Raw genomic sequence first — 27191 nt, 5'->3', positions numbered from 1 at the left:
ACTGCCTCTGCAAAATCTCTGTGTGGCTCTCCGTATCATTCTAGAGGCCCAGGGAAGGAGGGGGTTCTCCTGTTCCCAAGATTTCACAGATCTTGTGGGAAATGTGGATTCCCTGGGAGCTCTTCCTCTCTCACCTTTTTCCTGTGTTAGGAAGCTTCTTCTGGTCTCAGGTGGATGGCTGCCCAGTTTCATTCTTCTCCATTCTTCATATGTTCCCTTACTCCCTTAATGGATCCTGACATGGTTTCTTAGACAATTCACCTGAAGAGTCAATATTTACTCTCCACTTTGTTTCCTCTTCATGAGAGCGGGTGCACACAAGTTGCTTCCAGTATGCTATCTTGAACCCCCTTCTCCAAGGAAGGTTTTAAATGCAAATATAAGAGCGTTTAATCTGTGTGTAGAATCACCAAAATTACACAATTTGTATTCCCTTGCATATCATGTCTTACCAGAAAAGTGAAAGATTGTACAAAATTAACTTAACATTTTATTTGTATTCTACTTCTTGATAGGTGTACATTCCACCAAAACTCTTTGCCTTTGGCTTACTGGTAGGTAAAGAAGGAGTGTAAAAAAGAACTATGGATTTCTCTTTCTCTTTCTTTCAATGCCATCATTTTCACCATAATGATGAGTAAGAAAGAGCATGATAGTATTGCTTTGTCATTTGTGTTTCTCAGAATGTAATTGGTTTCTTTCTGCATTCAAGCAAGTTCTAGTTGGCACAAAGGATGTGGCCTCTGGAGGGCTGTCAGTGCCCCCACCCTTACTTCCCCTTTACTTAGTATTAATGTAACATGCTTATTTTATACAAACTTTTAATATTTGTTTTATTGTTCAATCGCTTTGTTCCATTTTACCTTTTACTTTTAACTATTTGACTACGTATGCCTTGTATTTTTATTATTCTAGTAGGTAGTTTAAAAATTAACACATGCTTTACATAGTTTCCAATGATGTGTAGAATTAACCAGCATCTATATTCTCTTTTTCAACAAGACAATATCCTTAGTATGCTGTTACTTCCTCTCAGCCCTCTTACTTCCCCTGTTGTAATAGTCAGGATCTTGGTTCTAGAATGTTAGGAACCTTTCAGATTGTTACCATATAAAATACTCTATTTGTTATTAATAAAGTAGTTAAAGGGTGGAGCAATTTGGATACATAATACTAAAGATTTTAATTGTAAAGTTTTTTCTAGTTATATGCATATTATTGCTATTATAAACAAAAAATAAAAATCAGTAGAATGAAACCAATAAAAAACAAACATCAACAATTCTCATTTGCTCTTTGATCTACAAAATCAGAATCTTCTTGGTCTTCTGTATGATCTTTCCTCTTAACCTTACAGTTTCACTTGCAAAACATGTCATAGCACATTGAAGGCAAACAGAAAAGCTGACTATTCAAGCAAAGGAGTATGAGTCCCTAGTCATCGGTTAATATTGTTGGGTTTTATTTTGTAATTCTCTAATGCCAATATACAGCTACAATTGTATTAAAATTAATTATATTGTAAATCATAATTCTTAATTAGGACTCTTTACTAGTCAATCCTTATAATTGGATAATTATAGTTCTAGTTTAGTTCCATGTTATAGAAATTTTTATTCAAAAAGAAAAGTATGTGTTTGGGTAGGCACAGTGGCTCACACCTGTAATCCCAGCACTTTGGGAAGCCAAGGTGGGTGGATCACATGAGGTCAGGAGTTCAAGATCAGCCTTACCAACATGGTGAAACACCATCTCTATTAAAAATAAAAAATACAAAAATTAGAAATATAAAAATTAGCCTGGCGTGGTGGCACATGCCTGTAATCCCAGCTACTGGGGAGGCTGAGGCAGGAAAATCTCTTCAACCCAGGAGGTAGAGGTTGCAGTGAGCCAAGATTGCACTATTGCACTCCAGCCTGGGCAACAAAAATGAAACTCCATCCAAAAAAAAAAAAAGAAAAAGAGAGAGAGAGAGAAAGGAAAGAGGGAAGGGAGGAAGGGAGGAAGGAAGGAAGGAAGGAAGGAAGGAAGGAAGGAAGGAAGGAAGGAAGGAAGGAAGGAAGAAGAAAATATTTGAATTTTTCATTCAAGTAGCATGTAATTCTTTTAAGTAATTTTTATAAAGTGAGCAAAGAGTAAGCACCCCGATTACTTTCACTGAACCACATGAAGTCAAAAGAGAATATTCATCTCTGTGAATTCTGTGTTCTCAGCACTTCAAGGAAAGTTATGAGTCACATAAGTCATACCAAAAGCATACTCTGTTTTTCTCTACCTCCAAGCTCTTAATGAATAACCATTAATATAGCTCATAATTAAATACGCTTTTTCCAAAGTATTTCCAGTGCAAATTTACCCCTGACATAACATTTCCATTGATCTACATAGAAGGTGTTACCAGTACATCTTTTTACCTTATAATGGTTTCATTAGTAGCATTTCATGATCTTTTACTTTTAATCTGTAAGACTTTAATGTCAGAAAATAAGATTGATGTTAATGGTGCTATTGAAATATCAGGTTTAGACTAAAGTGCACTATAAAGTGACAGGAAAAGTTCAAGGCATCTCAACACTGACAGAATCTGCTCATTATTTAATTAGGCTCTGAAAACTCTTAGCAGAAATTTCTGGCCTTCTGTCAGAACCTTTCTGGATCATGTGCTGCACATCATTGAAAAGTTTGGTCTTAAATGTATCTTATCGTAAATATAATTTTGATATTTTGGAAATTATGTTACCTGACAAGTCATGGGTTCTAAGTAGTCCTAAGAATAGTCTTAGGATTCATCCTCTCTATTCTTTCTTTGTTATGTTCCCTCTACATCTTACCTATTTTCCTAATTTCACTCTGTAAATTTTACTGTTGGATTTACATTTTTAATATATAATTTTCCTTTAAACCATAGTTGCTTTTTATAATGGTTCCTCTAATTAATATAAAATAGACTTTTTATTGGTCTGAATTCACAGAAATATGTATGTCAGAGGATATTGCAACCTCACCATTTCTTTGTGAAAGAACAACAACAACAAAAATCCTTACATTTGATAAATAGACATTGGTTGGTTAAAGAGCCTCAGTCCCAGTAACTCCCAAGGAACTGAGTTAGAAAGCAATGTCTAATTTTCCTATGTATAGCCTTTAAAAATTTGTTTGTTAAAATAGCTAGATGTAAAATAAAATAATGTTTTATTGCTTACTATCTAAATAAATGATAATACTCAAGTACAGTTAAGCACACTTTTATCCCCAAATTTTCAGATATGCATCTTAGTTTAATCCTTAAGGGCTTGAAATTATGAGTAATTATATCTCTAGTTTAGAATTTAAGGAAAGCAGCTTTCTTTAAATTCTGAACTAGAGATATAATTACTCATAATTTCAGGATTTTTGTGAAATTACTCATAATTTCAGGATTTTTGTGGCAGCATATGTATCTCAGAGCTTAACTCAGCATAAGCTCTAAAGTCAGACAGATCTACATCTGCCTCTGCCTCTTCCAAATATGACCTGTCAAGTTTCATAACCTCTCTAAACCTCAGTTTCCTAATGTGTAAAGTAAACATAAGAGGCCTCTACTTTATGAAGTTATTGTGAGATGTAGATGAGATGCTATGTATGGTGCGCTAAGCATGGTACCTGATCCAGAAGTATTCAATAAATATTATATATTATTATAACTTTACTTGTTAAAATATAAACTAAGTAAAATTATACTTATTTTATTACTAGGTTTGTTTATCTCAGCTTATTATCTTTTTCAACTAGTGATATATTAGGGTTCTCTAGAGGGACAGAACAGATTGTATAGATGTATATATAAAGGGGTGTTTATTAAGGAGTACTATCTCACACCATCACAGGGTCTCATGATAGGCTTTCTGCCAGCTGAAGCACAAGGAAGGCATTCTGAGTCCCAAAGCTGAAGAACTTGGAGTCTGATGTTCAAGGACCGGAAGCATCAAGCATGGGAGAAAGATGTAGGCTGGGAGGCTAAGCCAGTCTAATCACTCTGTGTTCCTCTGCCTCCTTTTATTTTGGCCATGCTGGCAGTTGATTAGATGGTGCCCACCTGGATTGAGGGTGAGTGTGCCTCTCACAGTTCACTGACTCAAATGTTAATCTCCTTTGGCAACACCCTCACAGACACACCCAGGATCTATACTTTACATCCTTCAATCCAATCAAGTTGACATTCATATTAACCATCACAAGTGGCTATACAGGAAAAGGTGACACATAGTGACATGTTGCTAAAGGATGGTATGAAAAACTTAGTTTACTACAAAACATAGTGATTTCTATATTTAACCACACTTGCATAGTGAAGTATTTATCAGTTCTGTGTATGTGCGTGTGTGTGTGCCTGTGTGTGTGCATCTTTGCTTACCTTGTACCCCATATACTTTTTGAGATAGATTTTTTTCCCTCAGGACATAGGAGTGGATGAGGAGCTCAGTCTAGGCCAGTAATAATAGGGTAAATAATACCCATCCTAGCCTTAAGGAATGAGGGCACATGACCCTATTAATAATATAATAGTAAATTTCTAGGACTCTTTTAATTGTTTATATTGCTGTCATAATAATTTGCTCATAAATATACAATGATTAGATTTGTTTTTGTCTGATTTTCTCCAAATTTCTCCAATTTCTTTGGTCAGTAACTAGAAATGTGCATTAAAAATTTAGTTTATGCATTAAGCATTTATCGGGGAAACCCACCCCCAATATTTCAACGTAGGTTCTTCCTATTTTCCCTAAGTGTCGGCCGATCTGAGAAATAAAGGGAAAGATTACAAAGAGAAGAATTTTACAGCTGGGTCACCGGGGATGACATCACATATGGGTAGGTCCATGATGCCCACCTGAGCCGCAAAACTAGCAAGTTTTTATTAGGGATTTCAAAAAGGGGAGAGGGTGTATGAACAGGGAGTAGGTCACAAAGATCACATGCTTCAAAGGGCAAAAGGGAGAACAAAGATCATGTGCTTCTGAGAAAAAAGGGCAAGGACAAAAGCAAATATCACAAGGCAAAGGGCAAAATTAGAATTACTGATGAGGGTCTATGTTCAGCTGTGCATGTACTGTCTTGATAAATATCTTAAACAACAGAAAACAGGGTTCAAGAGCAGAGAACTCGTCTGACCTCAAATTTACCAGGGCGGGATTTTTTCCCAACCCTAATAAGCCTGAGGGTACTGCAGGAGACCAGGGCATATCTCAGTCCTTACCTCAACAGCATAGGACAGACACTCCTAGAGTGGCCTTTTATAGACCTCCTCCCAGGAATGCAATTACTTTCCTAGGGTCTTACTATTTAATATTCCTTGCTAGGAAAAGAATTTAGTGATATCTCTCCTACTTGCACATCCGTTTATAGGCTCTCTGCAAGAAGAAAAATATGGCTCTTTTGCAAGACCCCGCAGGCAGTCAGACCTTATGGTATCTTCCCTTGTTCCCTAAAATTGCTGTTATTCTTTTCTTTTGCAAGGTGCACTGATTTCATATTGTTAACACACACATGTTTTACAATCAATTTGTACAGTTAACTCAATCATCACAGGGTCCTGAAGTGACATACATTCTCAGTTTATGAAGATAACAGGATTAAGAGATTAAAGTAAGACAAGTATAAGAAATTATAAAAGTATTAATAGAGAAGTGATAAATGTCCATGAAATCTTCACAATTTATGTTCAGAGATTGCAGTAAAGACAGGCGTAAGAAATTATAAAAGTATTAATTTTGGGAACTGATACATGTCCATGAAATCTTCACAATTTACGTTCCTCTGCCGCAGCTCCAGCCAGTCCCTCCATTCCAGGACCCTGATTTCCCGCAACAGCATTAAGTATTAGAGTTCTCCAATAACAAATGCAAACAACACATCACTCAACTTGTTTCAGGAAGAGAGTTCTGTTATATTTCAAGGGTATTTGCATCTAATAAAATACCTAAATTTATAAGATAAATTTGTTTTATAAAATTTTTATTTTATTTGGTCTAAAATACTTGCCTAACAGTGGAGTTGGTAATAGAAATCACTGAACCAGACATCCAAATACTGTTAGGATTTCCTTTTGGCTGTCATTCTCCCCTATTGTAGTTGGGATTGAGGGACTTAGTCCCCTACAGACATATCTGAGAGGTTTTTGGCCAAAGATGTAAGGGCATTCTCATTCTTTCGCCTCATGAACAGTTTGAAGTATTCCAGAGATTTCATGTTATTGAGTCACCCAGATTATATACCTCACAACCCTCATCCTTACTGTAGATTAGGGGGCTGATTAGGTAGGGCATTATGATTGGCCTAGTCTGGGTTAGAAATGTATACTTTAGCCTGGTAATTAGGCTCTGTCATATAAGATAGATAGAGCACCACCTATATTCTCAGACACACATACCCACACAGTCAATAAGAAATTTACTCCATCTAAACAAATATCATTATAAATAGATCTCAACCTATAATTCACATAGGTGAAGAATTAAAGACAGGAATGCATGTGATATGTAGGCTAATATTAATTCCTCCAATTTCACTTGAATGAAGGCTGAGAGTAATAGAAAATGAAGTGTGGACTTTAAGCTCAAACTAGGCCAAGGAAAGTCTTGTCTGTGGAGCTAAAAGATTTGGATATATTTCTGAAAGCCATTGAGGTTTTCAGAGAACAGGTGCTGTAATAAGAGCTATGTTTCAGTGCAATGTTGCTGACATCTTTGTTTAGTATGGATAAAAGGATATAAAGATTAGAGATGAAAGACTCTCTAGAAGGTTATTACAGTTGATTCAGTAAGAGTTAATTGGGATCAAAACCATGAGAGTGAAGACTGAAGGTGAGGAAAATGATACTATTATCAAAGTATCAAGAGGACTAGGCAACTGTTCGTTGGGGGAGGGTATCAGTAGAGGGTAGAAATTGTAATAGCAAAAATGACTGAGATTTGAAACCTGGGTAATTAAGAAGACTGTGGTGCTTCTATAAAAATAGGAAAATGGAAAGCATAAGAGGAGAAACTGGTTTAAGAGAAAAAGAATAATTAGGTTATTTTTGACATGATTTTTTTGAAGTTTAGAAGGTGTCCAAAGGCAGTAAAAACATGAGACTAGAATGAAAAGGAATGATCAGGTTCTGGAAATGTGTGTAGAGTCAGCTATAGAGAGAGACAGTTCTGTGATTGTGTGTGTATGCATGTGTGTTGGAATGGGTAGATGGGTGACTATGTTTGAATGTTTGTAGAAAGAGAAAATAGAGTCTTATGGGAACAGAGATAAGGTGAAGTGGCTATCCCTATTAACCTCATTATTCAAATAATGATTGATCTATATAATTGGAGAGGACTTTGACTAGATATGATAATGGTTTTCCAAAATATTAAGGACCCTTAGTTAAAAGCAGGGAATAGATTCATTCTGTGTTGCTCCAGAAGGTAGACATAGAATTAGTTAATGGCACTATTTGAGGAGACAAATTATGGCTGAATATAGGAATTTTTTAACATTAGGGATAACCACCAAGTAGAATGATTTGCAGTACAATATTCTGGGCTTATCACTACTACAGTAGCTTAAAGAAACAGGATGACAATTCGATAGAGCCTGCAAAACATTTTATTTTAATAGAACAATTAAGATTCTACAATTTAGATCCAATAGCATTCAGTTATTAAGGACAATATTATGTTCACTTATGTAAGATGACATAACTCAGTATCTACCAACGGCCAGGAATTACACTAAATCACTTGTATTTGTTTCTATTGGCTACTATGACACATTACCATAAGCTTGGTGACTTACACAACCAGAAATTTATTCTCTCACAGACTCCAGAGTCTAAAGTCAGTTTCACTAGGCTGTCAGCAGGGCTACACTATCTTGAGATATTCTAGGGAAAAATTTGTTGCTTGCTTCTGATGGCAGCTGACATTCCAGAATTTGTAGCTGCATCACTACAACATCTGATTGCATGGTCACATTGTCCCCTTCTCCTCTGTAAGTATCAGATCTTTCACTGCCTCCCTCTTGTAAGGGTACCACGGATTGAATTTAGGATCCAGTTGGATAATCCAAAATAATTTCACCATCTCAAAATCCTTAATTACATCTACAAAGACTTTTGTCATGTAAAGTGACATTTACAGGTTCCAGGGATTCGTGCCTGCTATCTTTTTTTGAATCACATTTTAGCCTACTACAAAGGCCTTCCTCACATTTATTTTGACTTAAAGTAACCCTAGGAGGGAGGTGCCATATTTCTATTCCTTTTTAGACAGAATAGGAAAATGAACCTTAAAGACACATTTGGCACCTAGCTAATACATATCAGAACTTCACATCAAGCACAATTCTGCTCTATTCAAAAGCTGAGCACTTTTTTATTGTACTATGAAATGAAATTAAACTCTGCCATGCACATATACGCCTTCATCTTTCCTTCATCATAATGATTCTGCACCGAGCTGCTGCCATAACAGGCACATTTTTATGAATTTCAAAGTAGAAAGAAGCAGTGCTCATATTCGATAGTATGGCAGCTACAAGAAGTTGCATATGACTGAGGATTGTTGGAAATACTTGAAAACATTTATTGGCAGGCAGGCACTTAAGATCTGAAGAGATCCAACAAATAAAAATCCACTCAACTATGGCTTCTGCTGGCAATTGTAGCTGCTCCTGCAACACAAGAGTGTTACACTGTTTTTTGGTGTGTATGTGTGTGCATCTATATGTGTGTGTATCTGTGTGTGTGTGTGTGTGTTTACTTCTTCCACAATCTCTGCTTCCCTTATTGTCACTGAGAGATTTTTCCTCAGGTCTAAGGCAGCTGTTTAGTATTGCATAACAGGCAACAATAATTTACAACCAGCATGGTTTTATGTTCATATAAATTTGTTATACACAGCCCTCATAAGTGTACCCCCAACCTATATTAACAGAGTGCCTTCGTTTTTCCTCCCGGAGCCACCAGATATGTTGTAAAGACAACATCTCATTAATCATTGCTAAGCACCTTGTAGGTGTTATGATACACATTTTATAGATGTGAAACAAGCAGGCATAGGCTTGTGTTCACAAATTAGAAAACCAAATAAGTCATCCTTCTCATAAAACATGTGCTTGTGAAAAAGAAGGTCATTAGAAGGTTGTTACCTGGGCATGTGAAAAACAACTATGCCAATGACAGTGATAAGGAATGGTAGATTCAGACGTGGGAACCTTGGAACAAGCAGGAAGTAGTTCAGTAGTCTTCATTCCAGATTCTAAAAGGAGCCTAGGCATCTTTGTGTGGAGTTTATGTTTTTGATTTAAGCACAAGAAGGGTGAATGTGGATAGAATCCTGGCTTCCATGGGGGAAATGAAGAGATGAGTTTTAAATGAAGAGCTCTTGCAAGGTGTCTGTAACAATTTTGCATGTGATAAAGGCTTCTGAGAGGACAAATGAACACCTAATACGTTTTCTACTACGAGCATCAGGTACAATCATGTAAGTGAGGTAGCGTTCTTCTTCAGAAAAAAGAAAATTATTTTTCCACATTATGTGTGGTTCTCAAGTTACTTATTTCTCTTTAATAAACTAAGAGGAATAAGGTAGGAACTTTTCCAAAGGAATGATATTTTCATTAACTAGAGAGACTGTGAGGCTCTTCGTATTACTCACTGCTAAATGGTTTATCTTCGACTCCCCCATTTCTTCGTTTTTGTTACACTCCTTAAGGTGAGTTACACTCCTTAAGCTGAGTTACACTTGGGTTTATATAGTTCGGTTAAACCAAAACAAAACAAAAATAAACTTCTTTAAGAATAAAGTAATCCCCTGTGTGCTTAGACAATATTTTGTAGATAATATTAATTTCATTTAATTCAATTAGATAAACGGTTACTGAATTCTTATGAGCCTAGCCATGTGGTGATGCTTCAGGAAATACCAAGACGAAAAGGAAAAACTCTCTATCCCATAAGTGACTGTGAAACGGGAAAAACTTCCTTGTCCCCCTGGCAGTGCATGTGATGCGGGCGTGACTCACTTCCTCGGTGCCCCACTGCTCAGAACCCCTAGGGGTAGCATGCAGACGGGCAGGTCGTGGGAATGTGGGCTCCGACCCCACGGCAGCGTCTAGGGGTGAATGTTTACAGCTCCTTAGGCCCCAGAGGGCATGTTACAGTGTGTTCTTTTAGTTTTGCCATCTGTAGGAGGCTTGTGTTAATCAGCTCAATTAGAGCCTCTTCCTTATCACAAGGACAAAGGGCTTTCTGTATCCCAGGGTTCTTGCCTTAGTGTACCAGAAAAATTGGATTACATATGGGCTTGGAGAATGAGTGCAAGTTTTCACTGGGTGTTGGAAGTAGCTCTCTGCAGATGGATGGGGAGCCAGCTGGGGTATGGAGTGGGAAGGTGTTTTTTGCCTGGAGCAAGGCAGCCCAATTCTCCTCTGACTGCTTCTGCCAAATTCCCTTCAGCCTCCACATCGTTCCCCCAGTTGATGGCCTGCTGGCCTCTGCCAGTGCCTGTCGGTGTGTGCTCTTCCGCTCCTCTGCTCCTCTGGACGTGCAGCCACCTGTGTGCTGTTCTGCCCGTATGTTCTTGATGTCCAGCCTCTCGTGTCTGTGCCGGCTAGGGTCTTGGGGTGTTTATAGGCCCAGGATGGGGGCATGACAGGCCAGAGTAGCCTTGGAAAATGCACACTTGGGCACGAAAACAGGGGTGTCTGTCTTTACCTAGGTCTGTGGGCACAGGCCCGACCGTGGAGACCTCACCAGGGACTCCGTCCTTCTCCTCCCAGCACTTAACTACCCCACTCCAGTATTAACTATATTGGTGTATATGTGTTTTGTGTGTATATTTGTGTGTGTGGTGGGGCAGAACACAGGGATGAAAGTTAAACTGAGTACAGAAATAACTGTTATTTAAGACAAAATAGGCTCAGTACCTTGAGATGGATTCAAACAAACTATGGGTTATTAAAAAAAAAAAAAAAAAAAAAAACAAAAAAAAAAAACAGGAAATCACAAGGAATTACGTCCAAATATGACAATAAGTTTTATGCTGAAAGCAGCACGTGGATCAGGCTTTTAAGGATAGCTAAAAGGGGCATGGGCAAGGAAAGGATACAGTCCAGAGAAAAGCAAGCATTGGTAGAGCAAGGCATTCACCAGAAACAAGTATATTGGAGTCACCAAATGGGAAGCACTAAAATATGATCTGGGGTTATTTGTGTTACACTGAAGATAGTCTCCAAAGCCAAGATGTCATAATCAAATTTTATCTTATATGCAGAGGAACTATTTAGAAAGTTTTTGCACAAGGATATACTTAATGCAATTAGGTTTTAGGAGTGTATATTTAGCAGTGGCGTTGAGAATAGTTTGAAGTAGGACTAAAGTGGAGTCAGAGAATTGGTTAGAAAATACAATGAGAAACCTGTCATAGGTGGTGGAAATTGGAACAGAGATGAATAGATAGATTCAAGAGTTGCTGTAATGGTAGAATTGATAAGACGTAACAAGTGATTGAAAATAAAAGATGAATCCACTGGATAGCCAAAGGTGATCTTGGGCATGATCTACAGAAATAACTGAGTCATGGGAAGATACTGATTTGTACAATGAGAGAAAGGCAATAAGATTATTTTTGGACACCTCTTCTAATGTATGTCTCACTAAACAAATATATTTTCTGATATTTCTTTTCTCGTGCTGCATTAAATTTTCTCTGATATTTCTTTTCTTATGCTGCATTACATTTGCTTATGCACATTGCTATTATAGTATTGCTTAATCAGTGATAATACAAATCAGCCTCCTGAACTGTCTAAGTAATACATGCCATCTAAGCCCTCATGGAAATTATAAACTCTGAGGGATATGGGACACCAAAAGTGTGACCTCAGGACCAATTTTTATTTGTGGGGGGTGGGAGCATTCTTACTAGTCTGTGGACATCAAAATGAATATTTACTAACCTAAAAGGTAGTAAATGCTAACTTCCAAGTGAATAATGTAGTTAGTATTAAATACTATAGAAATTCAGAGGCATGAAGATAATTTTACTAATTTTGTTAAGCAGCTATTCTGATGAAGGCACCATGAGAGAATAGAAAAACACAGTTTCTGCCTTTGAGTTTACAATTAAAGACTGAGAGCCACACACTATGAGTAGGTAAATATGATAAAAATTAAGTTCAGAGAGTATCAGAAGAGTGGGTTTGGGATGACCATGTCAGGATGAAAAAAGGAATATGACCATGTTTCTTTTTTCAAGTCACTCCTCTTTTCTTTTATTTTGTTATACTCTTTCACCCATAAAAGCGGTTAAGTAATACTAATGGAAATTATAGAAAACATAAATAAATGAGTTCAATTTTTCTCACATATAAATGAATTTTGTCTCCTGTTCTAAGAGGTACACGTCTCCTATATGACCTGTAAGTTTCAATTAAGCGTGCCAATTTTACTGATTAATTAAAAATGACCCCATTCCTTGGCTCACTCCAATCACAAATCAGCCTCTTTTTATTTTACTCCTTGATCCCCTGTCCATGCCCATTCACACTTTAGCTACATCTGCCCTTGTCACCCCAAGCCTGAACTACTTAATATCAGGGACTGTGGTTGTACAGGTGTGTGTGCACATATGTGTGTGTCCCCAGCCTTGTAACTAACACTATGCCTTATACATAATAGGTGCTCAGTAAATGTGAAATCAAAATGGAGTTTTTCCCTTTTGAATCAACTGCTTAATACTTAGAAGCATGTGGTGCTAATATTTAAGGTAGATTGGTTCATTCTGTTTAAGTACCACATAACCATTCACACATCATTGAGTTTAGCACTATTAAAGGATAATTTCCCTTCTAGGAATTGTGAGTGTTGCAGACACATTTTACATATCTATCATTTTTTATCACCATTGGGCAGGTAAAAAGATTAAAATGAAAAGGTTTTTTTTCAAATGTGCAGCTGTGTACATAGACTTTATTTGGAAATGCTTGTGTATTCAAGGACAAAAATATAGAAATATTCTTATAAACATCCCCACACCCAGAACTACCCAGAAATCATGCAGCCTTTTTAAAGACAAAAATACTGACATTTCGTTTCTGTACCTCATTATCTATTCAAATAACTGGGAAAAGCTGTCTTTTCCTCTTTTCTATTTTAATATAATAAAACCCAAGGGAACTGATCAAAAGCCCTGTCTTGCTGAGTTTTACAAGTTTGGGCCCATTGTGATATTTTCTATTTGTGACATTTTACTTAATAAATTTTTTTTTACTACTGCTCTTAATTCACACATTTTTGATAGCTTATACCAGGGTCTTTGTGTTTTATTTTCTTAAATAAATTCCCTTTTGAACATAAAAATGTAATATTTCATACATTTGTAAATGATAGTGTGTAAATGATAGATGATTCTTTTTTTTATTATACTTTAAGTTCTAGGGTACATGTGCACAATGTGCAGGTTTGTTACATATGTATACATGTGCCATGTTGGTGTGCTGCACCCATCAACTCGTCATTTATATTAGGTATATTTCCTAATGCTATCTCTCCTCCCTCCCCCCACCCCAAAACAGGCCCTGGTGTGTGATGTTCCCCTTCCTGTGTCCAAGTGTTCTCATTGTTCAATTCCCACTTATGAGTGAGAATATGAAGTGTTTGGTTTTCTGTTCTTGCAATAGTTTGCTGAGAATGATGGTTTCCAGCTGCATCCATGTCCCTACAAAGGACATGAACTCATCCTTTTTTATGGCTGCATAGTACTCCATGGTGTATATGTGCCACATTTTCTTAATCCAGTGTGTTATTGATGGACATTTGGGTTGGTTCCAAGTCTTTGCTATTGTGAATAGTGCCGCAAGATTCTTGACTATAAACTAAGTTTACTTTGTATAGAACTTTACAGCTTACAAATTGCATTCACATATATTATCTCATTTGCTTCTTACCATAGCCATGTGACTAGATATTTCTGTTTTAATTTCATTTTTAATAGATAAAAATTTAAGAAAGAAAGAAACTGAGAGAACTGTCTGCAATTCATATGTGCCTAGGGGTGCAGACCCAGAATCAGTGTGGAAACATTACAATTATCCAATTAGTACTCTCAAATATAAAATTAAAGTTTTAAATTATCCCTGGAAGCCTGCAATTAACAGGCATCCACAAGAAAACTGGGCAACTAGAGTAATCATTATTTACCTAAATTAATTAATTTTTCTCAATTTCATGTCATAAAAAGCAGCTAAATCAGTTTAAGTTATTGTATCTTAGTCCCAATTTAAATCTAGTAAGTTATCAATAATAATTTAAAGTATGCTTAAATGGATAGCAATGAAAACTGATAGCATAAAGCCAAAAAAGACTATTAGTGATCCCTAATGATTTATGCAAAGAACCGTCATATTATTCTATTATTTCAAAGCTGTACACAAAATAAAGCTAAGCATTCTCTTTTAAGTCCTTATATAAACCTCTGAATCTATTTGGTCTGATTGAGAGTCCACCTTGCCTAAAGATAGCATATTAAATAGGATTAGCAAAACATGAAAGAACTTGAAAAAAAATATATATATATACTATGTGTATATATATATAATATGTTAATATATATTTGTTAATTCTAATTAATGTGTATAACTATTTTAAGTTCTTTTTATTTTTAAAGCTCTTAAAATCACAGTAAATTCAGGTTCCCCTTTTCTTCATAGTTCTTGAAGTCTACAGAAAGAGATATTCTAAAATATCCCAAGCATTTCAAACACTGAATAATTATAAAATACTATTCTCTGATAAACTTTATTTCCGACCATGCCCTGACCCATGTTATTTGTCATTGGAAAGACAAGAGGGAAGAAAAGAGAGGGATATAGATGACGTTTTCAAAGGTGGCAAAGAAAATTGAAAAATAATTGAAAAGTAAAAAGTGAAAAAAAAAGCTAGTGTAGGAAATTCAGTTAGACCCATTTGGTATGGAGTGCATCTTAGTTCATCTTCCCAGAAAATTATAGGGATCCTTGGCCACACATGTAAAATCTTGTCTCTGCATCTTTTTGTCCTCACCCACTTGGAGCTGAAGAAAGCCTGTGAACTTCATCAGGCAGAGAGCTCATCTTATCCATATTTGTGTCTCCTCCAGAACCTAGCCCTGTGTCTGGCGTATAGTGAATCCAGAGCTCTCAGCTGAACTCATTGATCCCTTCTTCAAAGAGGGCTTCCTTAATCTTCTATCTTGCAAGACCAATTAGTTTTCATCACACAAATGTTGCATTCTATTGTCATTAAGCATTTTTTTCTTCCTCTCAGTGAATAGAAACAAATAGAATAAGGCATTTACTTTGGTAGTATCTAGTACTTTCTTTCTGAACTGTCTTTCACTTTGATGTGATTGCTTTTCTGCCTGGGTAACTCTATCTAATGCTCTGTTACCCCGCCGATAAACAGGAAATTATTTTTTCATCACTTATTTATCCTTAATGTAAGTTGGTTTGCTTAGATATTTGCAGTTTAATCCTTTAGTCATTATTGGGAATGAAAATCATAGATTCCTTTGATAGGGGCTTTTGTTTAAAGTATAGCAAAATATTGACAGAAAGGGTAAAAAAACCCTACAATTATTTATATACTATGTTGTATTAGGGTGTTGAATTTCATACTTGCTTGGGTTCACATTCAGCCATAAAGGTAACTAAAGAGATGCTGCATCTCCTCCACCACTCCCAGCTTCATATAAACATATACATTACCAGTCCTTCACACTGAACTAGAAACCTCTAGGGATGTATATGACATATGTACATTCAAAAAATTCCACTGATATACTTTGATATGCTGTCATTGTTGAGAATCCTTATACTAGGTCCTTTTACATGATATCTTATTTAATCTTAAAATGCTCCTATGGGCAAAGTAGTTTTACTCATATTATAGATGAGCAAATTAATGCTTAGAGGAACTAAGTATCTTGTTCAAAGCCACAAGGCTAGTATTTTCTGCAGAGCCAGCATTTGAATCCAAATCAGTAAGACTCCAAACCTATTTATTTTCAAATTTTATTACCACATACATCTGGTGCCACTAAAAACTGATCCTTCAAGTAACATCCCTCTAGTCAATGGAGAAGATGGCTGGTGGCCAGAGTGGGTCTGATAGAGTGGATCTATCAGAAACCCAGGAAGAGAGAGAAGGCACACTCAGCTGGAACATTTAAGAACATTTAATATAGGGCAGTTTACAACAGTGTAGGAAGTACCCTAAGATTAGTTATGGTACCTAAATGGTTAACACCTGTATTAGTCCATTTTCATGCTGCTGATAAAGACATACCTGAGACTGGGAAGAAAAACAGGTTTAATTGACTTAAAGTTCCATATGGTTGAGAAGACCTCACAATTATGGCGGAAGGCAAGGAGGGGCAAGTCATGTCTTACATGGACGGCAGCAGGCAAAAGAGAGAGCTTGTGCAGGGGAACTCCTTTTTAAAACCATCAGGTGTCATGAGATGTATTCACTATTGTGAGAACAGCACAAGAAACACCTGACCCCATGATTCAGTTACCTCCCACTAGGTCCCTCCCATGACAAGTGGGAATTGTGGGAGTTACAATTCAAGGTGATATTTGGGTGGGGATACAGCCAAACCACATCAACAACTGTAGGCCTAAAACTATGAGCCTCAAGAGGGGTGGTAGAAAAGGGAAGGAGAATAAAAGGGAGAGGGAGACAGAGAGAGCTTCCTGATAGGGCTGTAGCCTCTAGTCCAGGGATATAACCAGATCACCACATTCCTGGGGGTGGGGTGGGGTTAGGGTGTTATCTTGCTAGTCTTTGTTGTTGACTGAATCCAACTGAAAGCCACAAGGCTAGGGAGCTTAAGAACATAGTCTATACGCATCAGCCACTATGGACAGAGGAGAATAGCGAATGGATCTGGGTAAGTCCAACACAGAGTGTTAGCAGTGCATTTTCTCCACCTCACCCCAAAGTCTCAGCTGACTCTCCCTGACAGAGAGAGGGTTAAAACAAATAAAACCCAACAAATTTTTAAATCTTTGGTTGCAAATACTTCTGAAATGTAATAGTGTAATTCCTTACTAAGCAATTATAAGCATTCACATCTGTCCTGGTTTTATGATATTGCAGACAAAGGAAGTTTGAAATATTGCTAAAGACTTTCCCTGAGATAGATAGATAGATGATAGATAGATAGATGATAGATAGGTAGGTAGGTAGATAGATAGATAGATAGATAGATAGATAGATAGATAGATAGACAGATAGAGATAGAGACATATAGACATATATACTGTATGTTTCTTTGTTGTTTTTGTTTTTCCGGAGAGGGAGTCAGGTTAGTCAAGCTATAATTTACATACAGAAAAGCTCAACCATTTTAGGTATACAATTCTATCAATTTTCATAGTGTATACAATCATATAATCCACACCATAATGAAGAGATAGAATATTTCCATAATTCCAAAAAGTTGTAAAACTTTTAAAAATCTTTAACTCAATACTTGGCATTGACTTGTGTTTCTTCTAATAGAAAAAAATGGTGATAGAAACCAGCAGAATGTTGCACATAGGAGCTGCTTTTAAGAAGAGTTTTTTTGTCTCTTAATCCTTTTGAGTAATATCAACTACCCATGTTGGCTATTAACCCATTTCACATATATTAGACTGATCAGTGGTTCATAACCTTGGATGCACATTGAAATCTTAAATGGCCTGATGGCCAGGTAGCACCCTATTAAATCAGGAGGTCTGGGGTTGGTTCCAAGTTATAATAATCTGAAGCTTTGTAGGTGATTCCAGTGTGCATCCAAGGTTAGACCCTCTAAATTAGACCAGTTGTTCTCAAGGCTGGCTGCACAATAGAACTCCTGGGCAATTGTTTAAAAAGACTGATGCCTTCTTCCTGATTCTGATTTATACAACTTGTTCAAAAATTTGACTCTAAGAAAATAAAATAAGAGTTGAGTAATTTAGATCTCTGAATTGTTGGGCTCCACTTAATGAAGGTTTTAGAACAGCTCTGGGTGTGTGGTAGTGTTTAACAAATGTTAAATGGAGATCCTAATCCCACAGTGGAGTCAGAGAGAATAAAATATGCCTTTTCTTGGAAACACACTGTGTATCTGAAATAATTATCTTTGCAAACTATCACTTTCCGAAAATTGTCTTCCTAAGTAATTTACCTCAATGGTAGGTCTTATATTTTAAGAGAATACCATATTTCAACTATATTTTCACACCATAATATTAGACCCCGATATATCTTATAGCACTTCCACAATTTTCCTCAAGGAAATAGACATGAAACAAGATGAAGAGACTAAGAATAAGATTTAAAGCAGCCTCCCCTTTGGAAGCATAAATGATGTGATTGTGGCTCTGGGCCTGGAGAATACTGCAGCTTTGTAAAATATAGCAGTGGTACTTTCTAGCTTTTACAGTGGCAGAATATATATACAAAGGACACCTAGTGCAGTGGGTAGAACAAAAGTGAACTAAGTGTCTAACAAAACAGATGGAAGGCTAACAAAACATTATTATTTTTTTTATATTCCAGGAGCTGGTAATTAAAATAACAAAAATCTTCTTTTCAGTATGAAGCTGTTGATGGTCTCTAAGACAGAAACTCTCATTAAACAAATTTCTCAAACTTTATTGTTTTGAATAATTAATCAGCATGCTGCATCTTCCCATGTACACTAAAGACCCTAGGTCTTATTCCACAAACCTAGACTAGTGCAACAAGCACCATTTTTATTAAAATAAATGTTCTTGGTTTAAAATAGAAAATATAGAGTTCATTTAATTTTACCTTCACACTTCTTATTCAACTGTTCTACTCTTTTTCTTTTTGTTTTTTTTTTTTCCTCTTTTTAGGACCACCTCAGAAAATAGTATCACCTAAACAAGAACATGAAGATAGGAAACAGGACAAAGTCACTGATAAAGGAAGTGAAAGTGGGACTTCCTGTAATGAGCTCTCCACTTCCAGTTGTGACAGCCATTCAGAGGCAAGCACTCCCCAGGACAATCCGTCCAGTGCCCAGCAGGCAACAGCTCACCAACCGAATACCTTAACATTGGATCGGCCCTCTAAAAAAGCACCTGTGCAATGGATGCCCCCACCAGACAAACGCAGAAACAGTGAACTCTTTCAGACACTCATCAGCAAGTCCCGGGAAACAAATCTGTCCAAAAAGAAAGTCTGTGAGAAGCTAAGTGTGGAAGAAGAAATGAAAAAGTGTATTCAGGATTTTAAAAAAATCCACATTCCAGATTATTTTCCAGAGCGCAAACGCCAATGGCAGTCTGAACTCTTGCAGAAGTATGGGTTATAGTAATTATCACATTCCCACAGTATTTTGATGACATTCAATGTTTACTACAGTGTCACCACCTGACTGGTGTCCTAACAATGGTCAGTGTGATTCTTGCTGCTCTTCCTTGTTGTGAACAGTGGATGTGGAACAGTATTTTCTTTTATTCTTTTCTTGTTGTTGTTTTTAGAAACATAATTAAAAAGAAAAAAAAAACAATAAATGTTAAATCAAAATGGAATATCTGATTCAAACCATTTTACAAGAATGAAAGTACAATGTGCATGATGAAGCTTAGAATCTTGATTTTTGAACTCTGGTCAACTGGACATGTTTGTCACTTTGTAACTTATCAAAAACAAACCATCATATCATACCAACTAAAATGATATATGGATGAAGCAACATCAAGTAAAATTTTAGACGATGGTTATAGGACCCAAATCTAAAGCTGTCTAAATGTTAATGCAATAAAACAAGTATTATTTTTGCATGAGTACAATGTTACACATAAATCACAAGAAATAGGGAAGCTATGTTTGTTGCTTGGAAAGAAAAAATTACAAAAAAACAGCCAAAAAAAAAAAAATACTTTAGGCAAAGCCTATAAATGTAAGCTGTCTAGGAGACTGAATTTTCTTTGTTCTGGATCTGTGACTTTTTTGTGTATGTGTATGGTGTTTATGTATGTTAAGATGGTGTAAATATGCCTTATACTGTTATTTATGGCATCAACATTCATTTATTACTGCTAGTCATGGCTATTACTGTGAAATGAGTCTTTTACATCAGGCTGTGAAAATTGGTATAACGATACTTTGAAAGATCCTATTATCATGTTAATCAAAATAATATAGGGAAATGGTAAAGAGCTTTATGTATTTATTAAAAAAAGAAAAATGTATTAGAATTTCTTGATTTCTATTGACTTTTCTTTAAAAATATTCAACTGTCATCTTGTTTTCAATTTTCCTTTAAAACTCCAAGCTATAGAATGATTTGTTTAGACTTAATGTTGACAACTTTAAAACATAATTCAAAATGGAGATATAGTCAGATCCAGATAGCATTGGTATGGATTAACAAATACTTAGCCCACAAGAGAAAAAGTCTTCTTGTAAAAATACACTAAAATGTTATTTTATCTATTAACCAGATTGAACACTTCTCCAAAAACAACTAGTAAGTTATCTCTTACAGATCAAGGCAATGGCAAAACTAAAAGACCAGGCTTTTTGAAAAATGATTTCTTCCTGGTTGTACATGTGGAAAGAAGCTTTCTTATCATAAGCCACACAATTTTGCCTCGCCATATCCACAGAAAGAAATGTATAATATCATGAAATTTCACTAAAGGAAAGGCTGAGAGAGGGTAAAAGTATCTTCAAGAATTAAAGGACTCGTTCTCCTCTGTGGTTAGTCAAAATGGAAGTTGAGCAGCATTTGTGGTAACATTTCTTTCAGCACAATAGAAGAAGATGAGCATTATCAACTCAAAGTTTTAAAAATCTGCATTCATTTTTGGTTGTATTGTTAGATTTCTCACTGTACCATTATATAAAATATCACCTACTGTGGACTATTCAAAGAAACTAATATATATGATTTACCTTGAATTATCTATCATGTTTTAGGCAAACAGCTACTTTCAAGTTCTGCATTTCGTTTTGGGAAGGTTGGCAGTCCCAAAATGGCTTGATGTAGCTGAAACACACTGGTGAGAGGATAGAGCTTGGCAGTAGGGTTTCCACAGTTCAAATCCCACCTGCACTACTTACTATCTGTGATCTTAGGGATAATGGGGATAATAAAGGAGCATAATACCACAGAAAACATTTAAATGATGTAATTGAAGTAACGCATCACCATCACTACTGGAGCTGGAGAGAAAAAAGAAGGTGTTTATCTTACTGGAGTCTAGGAACCAGCTCTATCAAATGGGAAGTTTGTAATACTCGGGGGTAAGCTGTCTTATAAGAACTATAGCTTCTAAGGAGTCACAATCACTTTCAAAGATGCTTCATGAAGCACAGAAGAGACCATTACTCTAGTTTTCCATTTCCCCACATTCTGATTTTACATCAGCACTTTCCCTCTTCCCAATATAAGTAGGAGCCAGTTGTCCAAGCAGCCTAGGAAATGTAATTTGTACAAGGGTTCCCCTTGTGACACAAAGTCCAGCTGCAAAAGGCAAGGAATCAAGGAATAAATCTGAAAACCTTGCACCTCGCTCTGTTTTTTTTTCCCAATAAAATAGCTCAAATCGAATTGCAATGGAAATAATTTGGTAACTGGGAACTCTGTCATCTCTTCATATCTCTACACTGTAAAATAAGTGAGGCCAGTGATAATTGTCTATTCTAACAGTACTTGCTAAATTAGAATAAAAGTTCTGAACCATGGGATAGAAGGGAGCCCACTTCAACAACCATCTTTTGAGTACTTATCATACATCAGGCATTTGTCTCAAAAGTCAACAGAAAATTCAAGAAACAGAGATAACCAGCTGCTGCTTTTGGAAGGAAGCTTACAGTGGGTCTGATTCTCCCAAACCATCATGCTTTCCCCAGAAGCTAAAACCTAGCTGGCCTCTATTTGGGTTAAAAAGGGATCAAGGGAAGCAGCTAGAATGGGGACTCTTCCTTGAAGAAAAGGAGACAGCAAACTTTAATGGTGAGTTGGGCTAAAGTTGGCATATAAAACTCCCTTTCCAAAAGCCTAGTAGATAAAATCTGACAATCACCACAAATCAGAAGACTGGAATCAGGCACTAAAGTTGAATATTTATTCTTCCCCACGTGTTTTATATTTGTTTTGTATACAGTAGATATTAAACTTGCGACCTGATGTGTTACCATTGCTAGTTTAAATGGAAACATTTAGTACTAAGATGAGAGAAAAAAAAATAGAAGTCAAGTGTGATATTTTTGATTCTGAAAAAATGGATAGACTACCTTTTCCTATTCTTCCTAGTAAGTGTAATTAAATCCCTTTACATTATATTTAAAAAAAAAAAAAAAGTAAGACTACAAAAGGCTGAAAGAAGAGGAAAGACTAGCTAGGAATAGTGGGTGGTAAGTTCCCTGAGGTTTCCTTTTGCCTCATACATCCCAGACTTGAGCCTCACACATCCCAGTAACACCAATAGGTGCAGACAAAACAAGCCCCGACAAAAGTCTGTTCTCTTTAGTCAAAAGACCATGAAAGGTGTAGCAAGACAGAAAACATTTAGATAAACTCTGTCAGGTTGGGGAGAAGTGGACAAAATTGCATTACTTTTTTTAAGGCTCCCTACTTTTCATACAATAAAATTCAAACACTGTATAGACCATAATATAGGCTCTCAATAAAGTGGCTCCATATCAGTTTGCTTTTATTGGGCAACAAACCATTCGAAAGCATAGTGGCTTAAAAAAAAAGTATCTGCTTGCAGTTCTGTAAATTGGCCATTTGTCCTGAGATCAGCTAGGCACGGATCTCACCTGGGCTTACTTACCTGGATGATCCTGGTTATTTGGCAGGGGATGAATAATCTATAGCATCCTTATTGAATGTTTGTCCATTGACACGTTTCAATTACAGTGACTCAGTTGTCCATATAGCCCCTCCAATAGTCTAGCTCAGATTTATTCACATTGTGGCAGTGTACGAAAGAGTGTTCAAGGCCCTGAAGGTGTAGCTCTGAACTTCTGCATCATATTCTCTGTATTCTATTTGAGATGGTCAAAGCAAGCCATTCCAAATTAAAGGGGGTGTGGAAATAGCTCTATTTCTTCATAGGAAGAGCAGCAAAGATTTTGTGACCATTTGCAACCTACCATAGTTCTGACCTATGCTTTCACATCTAGAAGCAAACTCTTTGCACACCAGTTACTATTGATTTATGATTACCTATACCCTAAAATCAATACCATCGCACACTCCTCTAAAACCCAAACACATACAAACTTCTTCATCCACCTTTTGAAATCCTACCCATATTATGTGTTTTAATTCAAATGACACCTACTCTTCAAAGTTTTCTTTAGTTTATCAGAACAGAATTATTAATCATTTCATTCTCAGATATCTCAGATCACTTTAAAAACATCCTTTCTGTACCTCTCATTTATGTCATAATATGCAAGGGTAATGGTGTACACTTTTGGTTTTAATTAGTTTGAAAGATGTTTCATGTAGGTTAAGATCTTACTTTTCTTTGAATGGGAAAAATAATGAGTAGAGAGTTTCTGCGCACAGTGGGTAAAATAATTTTGGCAAATTAATAAACATCCTTTTCAATGCAAGAATATCATTAAGAGCCCTTGATACTCTTCCTGCCTCCCTAGGATTGCTAAAAGCCATTTTACAGTGTTTCCAGGCCAAATCTCACTCATTGATTTTACATTCCTAATCCCTAACAGAGAGATTACTCAAAGGGATATCTTAAAAATATTTCACAGTTTGTTCTAATTTGGATGAATGTGGTTTTGGCATCTCCTGCTTGAGATGCAGTGATTAAGCTGAAAATTATTTCTTCTCTCCTACAGTGTTTCTCTTTGGTTTGGCATACAGTAAACGTAAGTTGTGACCTGGTATATTAGTGATTTGTAGTTTAGAGTGTTAAATAAATTTTACCAAGGCCTAGTTATATTTGTTTATGAAAGGATGAAATTTGAAAGAGTTTCCTATAAAATCCTTAAACATCAAACCTATTTTCAAATTACCCTCTCTCACCATTCCACAACCCTAAAAACCATTACTTTGAAACATTACATACAGGCATTAAAAAGATCGTAAAACTACAGAGTTGAAAGAATCTTGAAAATCGTGTATATTTTCTATACAAATGAAACCAAAGTAATCTATGCCTATTTCTAGAATATGCCCATGGGCTAAGTACTTTATCAGATATATCAAAGATACGGCCATAATAAAGGTACCTAAGAGCTTATGGGTTTAATTTCAGCTGTAAGATGTGTACACAATAACTATGATACAGGGTAGACAGTAGGGGAGGGTCTTATAAAAGCACAACTATTGCTACATGGATTTAGAGGAAAAGCCAGCTTTATGGTAGAAATGGTATGTGACATGGGACTTGAAGGAAAGGTGATTTGGATTTGTGGGTATAAGGATGTTGAAAGGGGACTATGCAAGGAAAGAGACAAGTCTTTAAGTTTAAATGTGTAAGATAACTAGTAGATAAAGCTATTTTAGAAAAAAAATTACAAAAATATTATTGAATACATTTCAAAGTTTTAATGAATATGCCATTCTTACGTTGAAGAATATAGTAATGCTGACTGTTTTAATCATAATTTTCATATTCATGATCTTATTCTTATGAGTAAATTCTTTTTCTACTCACCCAGTCTTTTTCTCCAGTCTTCAGTTGCAGCAGCAAGTTGCTAAGGTAGAGGCAAATTAAATTCTCTTTAAAATGCCTTTAAGAAGATGAAATGGAAACAGATCAATTAAAACTGACAAAAAGAAATAAGTCAATTAGAAGTTGGACTAAAAAGTAACATTTTTGAGGGGAGAAGTATTTTAACATTCACATTATTTTGAATTGCCGGTGCATAGTGATAATAAAAAGCAGATTAATTTTTAGTTAGTTTTATTGACATTTTAAAATTATCTACCCCTATTTCCTCAGCTCTCATCAACTGTGCTTAACACATAGTACAGTTCAGTGCAGAAAACAGACAGTTATAGTAGAGTTTAACAAGTGCTAAGCCAGAGACACATAAAAAGACTGTCTTGCCTGCAACTGCAAGTACATACCTTCATCATTTTCCACTTCAGCTACAGTAATAATGACTACATTGGTCTCTGCCTTCAATCTTTTCTCTTCCAGTCCATCCTTCATACTGCTAGGGAAGTGATCTTCCTACAACAACAATTTTTCATTTTTATTATCCTCTTGTTTAAATCTCTTCATTTCACTGCCGATTGGGGAAAAAGACTTAAACTACTTTATATAACTAATAAAGTGCTCTATTCTCTGTCTCCTTTCTTTCTCCAGACTTATCACCATACATCCACATGTGCACACACACACATGTCCTTTTTACAGCTATTTTTAACTACTTGCAATTTCCAAGTAGAATTTGCTGCTCCTTTCATTGTGCTCACCAATACAATATTTTTATGACAGAGACACAATTTTCTAACATGTGTTCATGTTTTCCTTTACCTCCCACTAACTAAAGATGAGGATTTGCCAGCACAGTCCTTACATGTTTGGTGACATAAAATAGAGTTTGTGCATGCAATCCCTACCACACCCCATTCCTACCACATTTTCACCTTTCCTTTTTCTTCAAAGCAGAATAAGTTATAGAAATAGAATTTTACTATTTTGTGAACCCTAATGAAATAATGGATTTAAACACCAACCACCCATGGCAGCAAAAATTACATGAAGGGATAATAGGAAACTTTATAATGACAGATTGACAGTATCTGATCCCACTGCCAAATCTTAACATCATGCATAGGAAGACAACCAGACACTAGTGCCTCCTTATATGAAAGAATAGGAAGCTCACAGTACCACCTATGATATATTCTTACCCAAAACAGAGACGTATCTGATAGGTCCCTAGATCTAACTCCAGTTTGCTGGAAAACAGGGGATAAAGAAACCTAAATAACAACAAAATGACACAGTCAGTAATTTCTAGGATGGAGATTCTACATGACAAGTTAATTCTTCAACAATAAAGTGGTAAGGGAAAAACAAAGAGTGAAGAGGATCTATAGTCAAAAGATATATCCTATAGATGCTATATTGGGAGTTCATGTGGGTCCCAGTTCCCATCACACCAACTGTAATATCATCATCATCATCAAGGAATTTATTCATCTTAGGTAAATGTTTAATGGTAATAACAAATTATTATTTGTTAACAATGATATCGTGGATATGTTGAAAAAAGTGTCCATATTTTTTAGAGATACTCTCTGAAGTATTAATGGATTAAAATCTAAGATGTTCACCTTTAAAATAACACATGGGGTAGGAGCAATGTGTTCAACTAGATGAAGCCAGGTTGGCCATGTATATAATTACTGAAGCAAGTGACAGATACTCATGGTTTCTAATTTAGCATATGTTTGGAGAAGCTCATAATGAAAAATTAACCTTTTAAATAAAAAAAAGCATTCTCAGAAGGTGAAGAATGTTGACCCAAGAAATATCCTAGGAACTCTGAGCAAGGTTCAGAAAGTTAAGAGCATTTTTGAGGTTGGCAAACAAGATTTTATAGTGATACCAATTTATCTTATTGCATAACTTTCTGAAGGAGTATAGGCTTCTGTGGTAGAGAGTAGGTGTGGGGGTGCTAGTATAGATAAGGTGTATAAAAGTAATTAGCTATGTATTTGTTTTTTAACCATCAGAGAAATATAATGAAATATAGAGTGGCAAGAGAGATACAAGTAATGGTGAGGGTGTTAGTTAAATTATGGACCTTGTAAACTCAACTGGATTTTTTAAAATGAAGTGAATAAAGAAGGTAATAGACTGGGGATTGAGAAATGGAATAGATACTAGCCTGGAAATCTTATGAATCAAAGCATGAACTCACAGAAAGTGATTGCATATGAAATGTAGAAGAAACGGTGATTGTGGTCAGTTAAAGGGATTCTTCTAATTGATAATTTTAATACTTCATATTTTGAAGGCATTTCAGAGGAGCCAAAAATCACTTGAATCTATTTCAGCTTTCTTGGCTAATGATTTGACTTACATAATTCTGACCCTGTTGCATGACAGATTACTGTAATGGCTCCCTAACAGCTCTTCCTATAACCCCTCTAACAAATAATCTGTACCAGGCAACATTATTCTTCATAAAACAC

The 27191-nt window shown here is 36.0% G+C and overlaps 1 protein-coding gene across 1 annotated transcript in view; it reads left to right on the top strand.

The window, feature by feature from the left end:
• The window catches only part of KCTD8 (potassium channel tetramerization domain containing 8), a 286168-nt gene extending 265918 nt beyond the window's left edge, over positions 1–20250 (top strand). The window contains exon 2 of the mRNA XM_005554790.5: positions 18904–20250. Within this exon, the coding sequence (XP_005554847.1) occupies positions 18904–19364 (461 nt within the window). The 3' untranslated portion in view covers positions 19365–20250. The remainder of the gene's footprint in view (positions 1–18903) is intronic.
• The last annotated feature ends 6941 nt before the right edge of the window (positions 20251–27191 follow it).

This window comes from Macaca fascicularis, chromosome 5, assembly GCF_037993035.2.
Source record: "Macaca fascicularis isolate 582-1 chromosome 5, T2T-MFA8v1.1".
Taxonomy (NCBI): domain Eukaryota; kingdom Metazoa; phylum Chordata; class Mammalia; order Primates; family Cercopithecidae; genus Macaca; species Macaca fascicularis.
The sequence above is the reverse complement of the archived record's forward strand: the minus strand, read 5'-3'. Positions and strand labels throughout refer to the sequence as shown.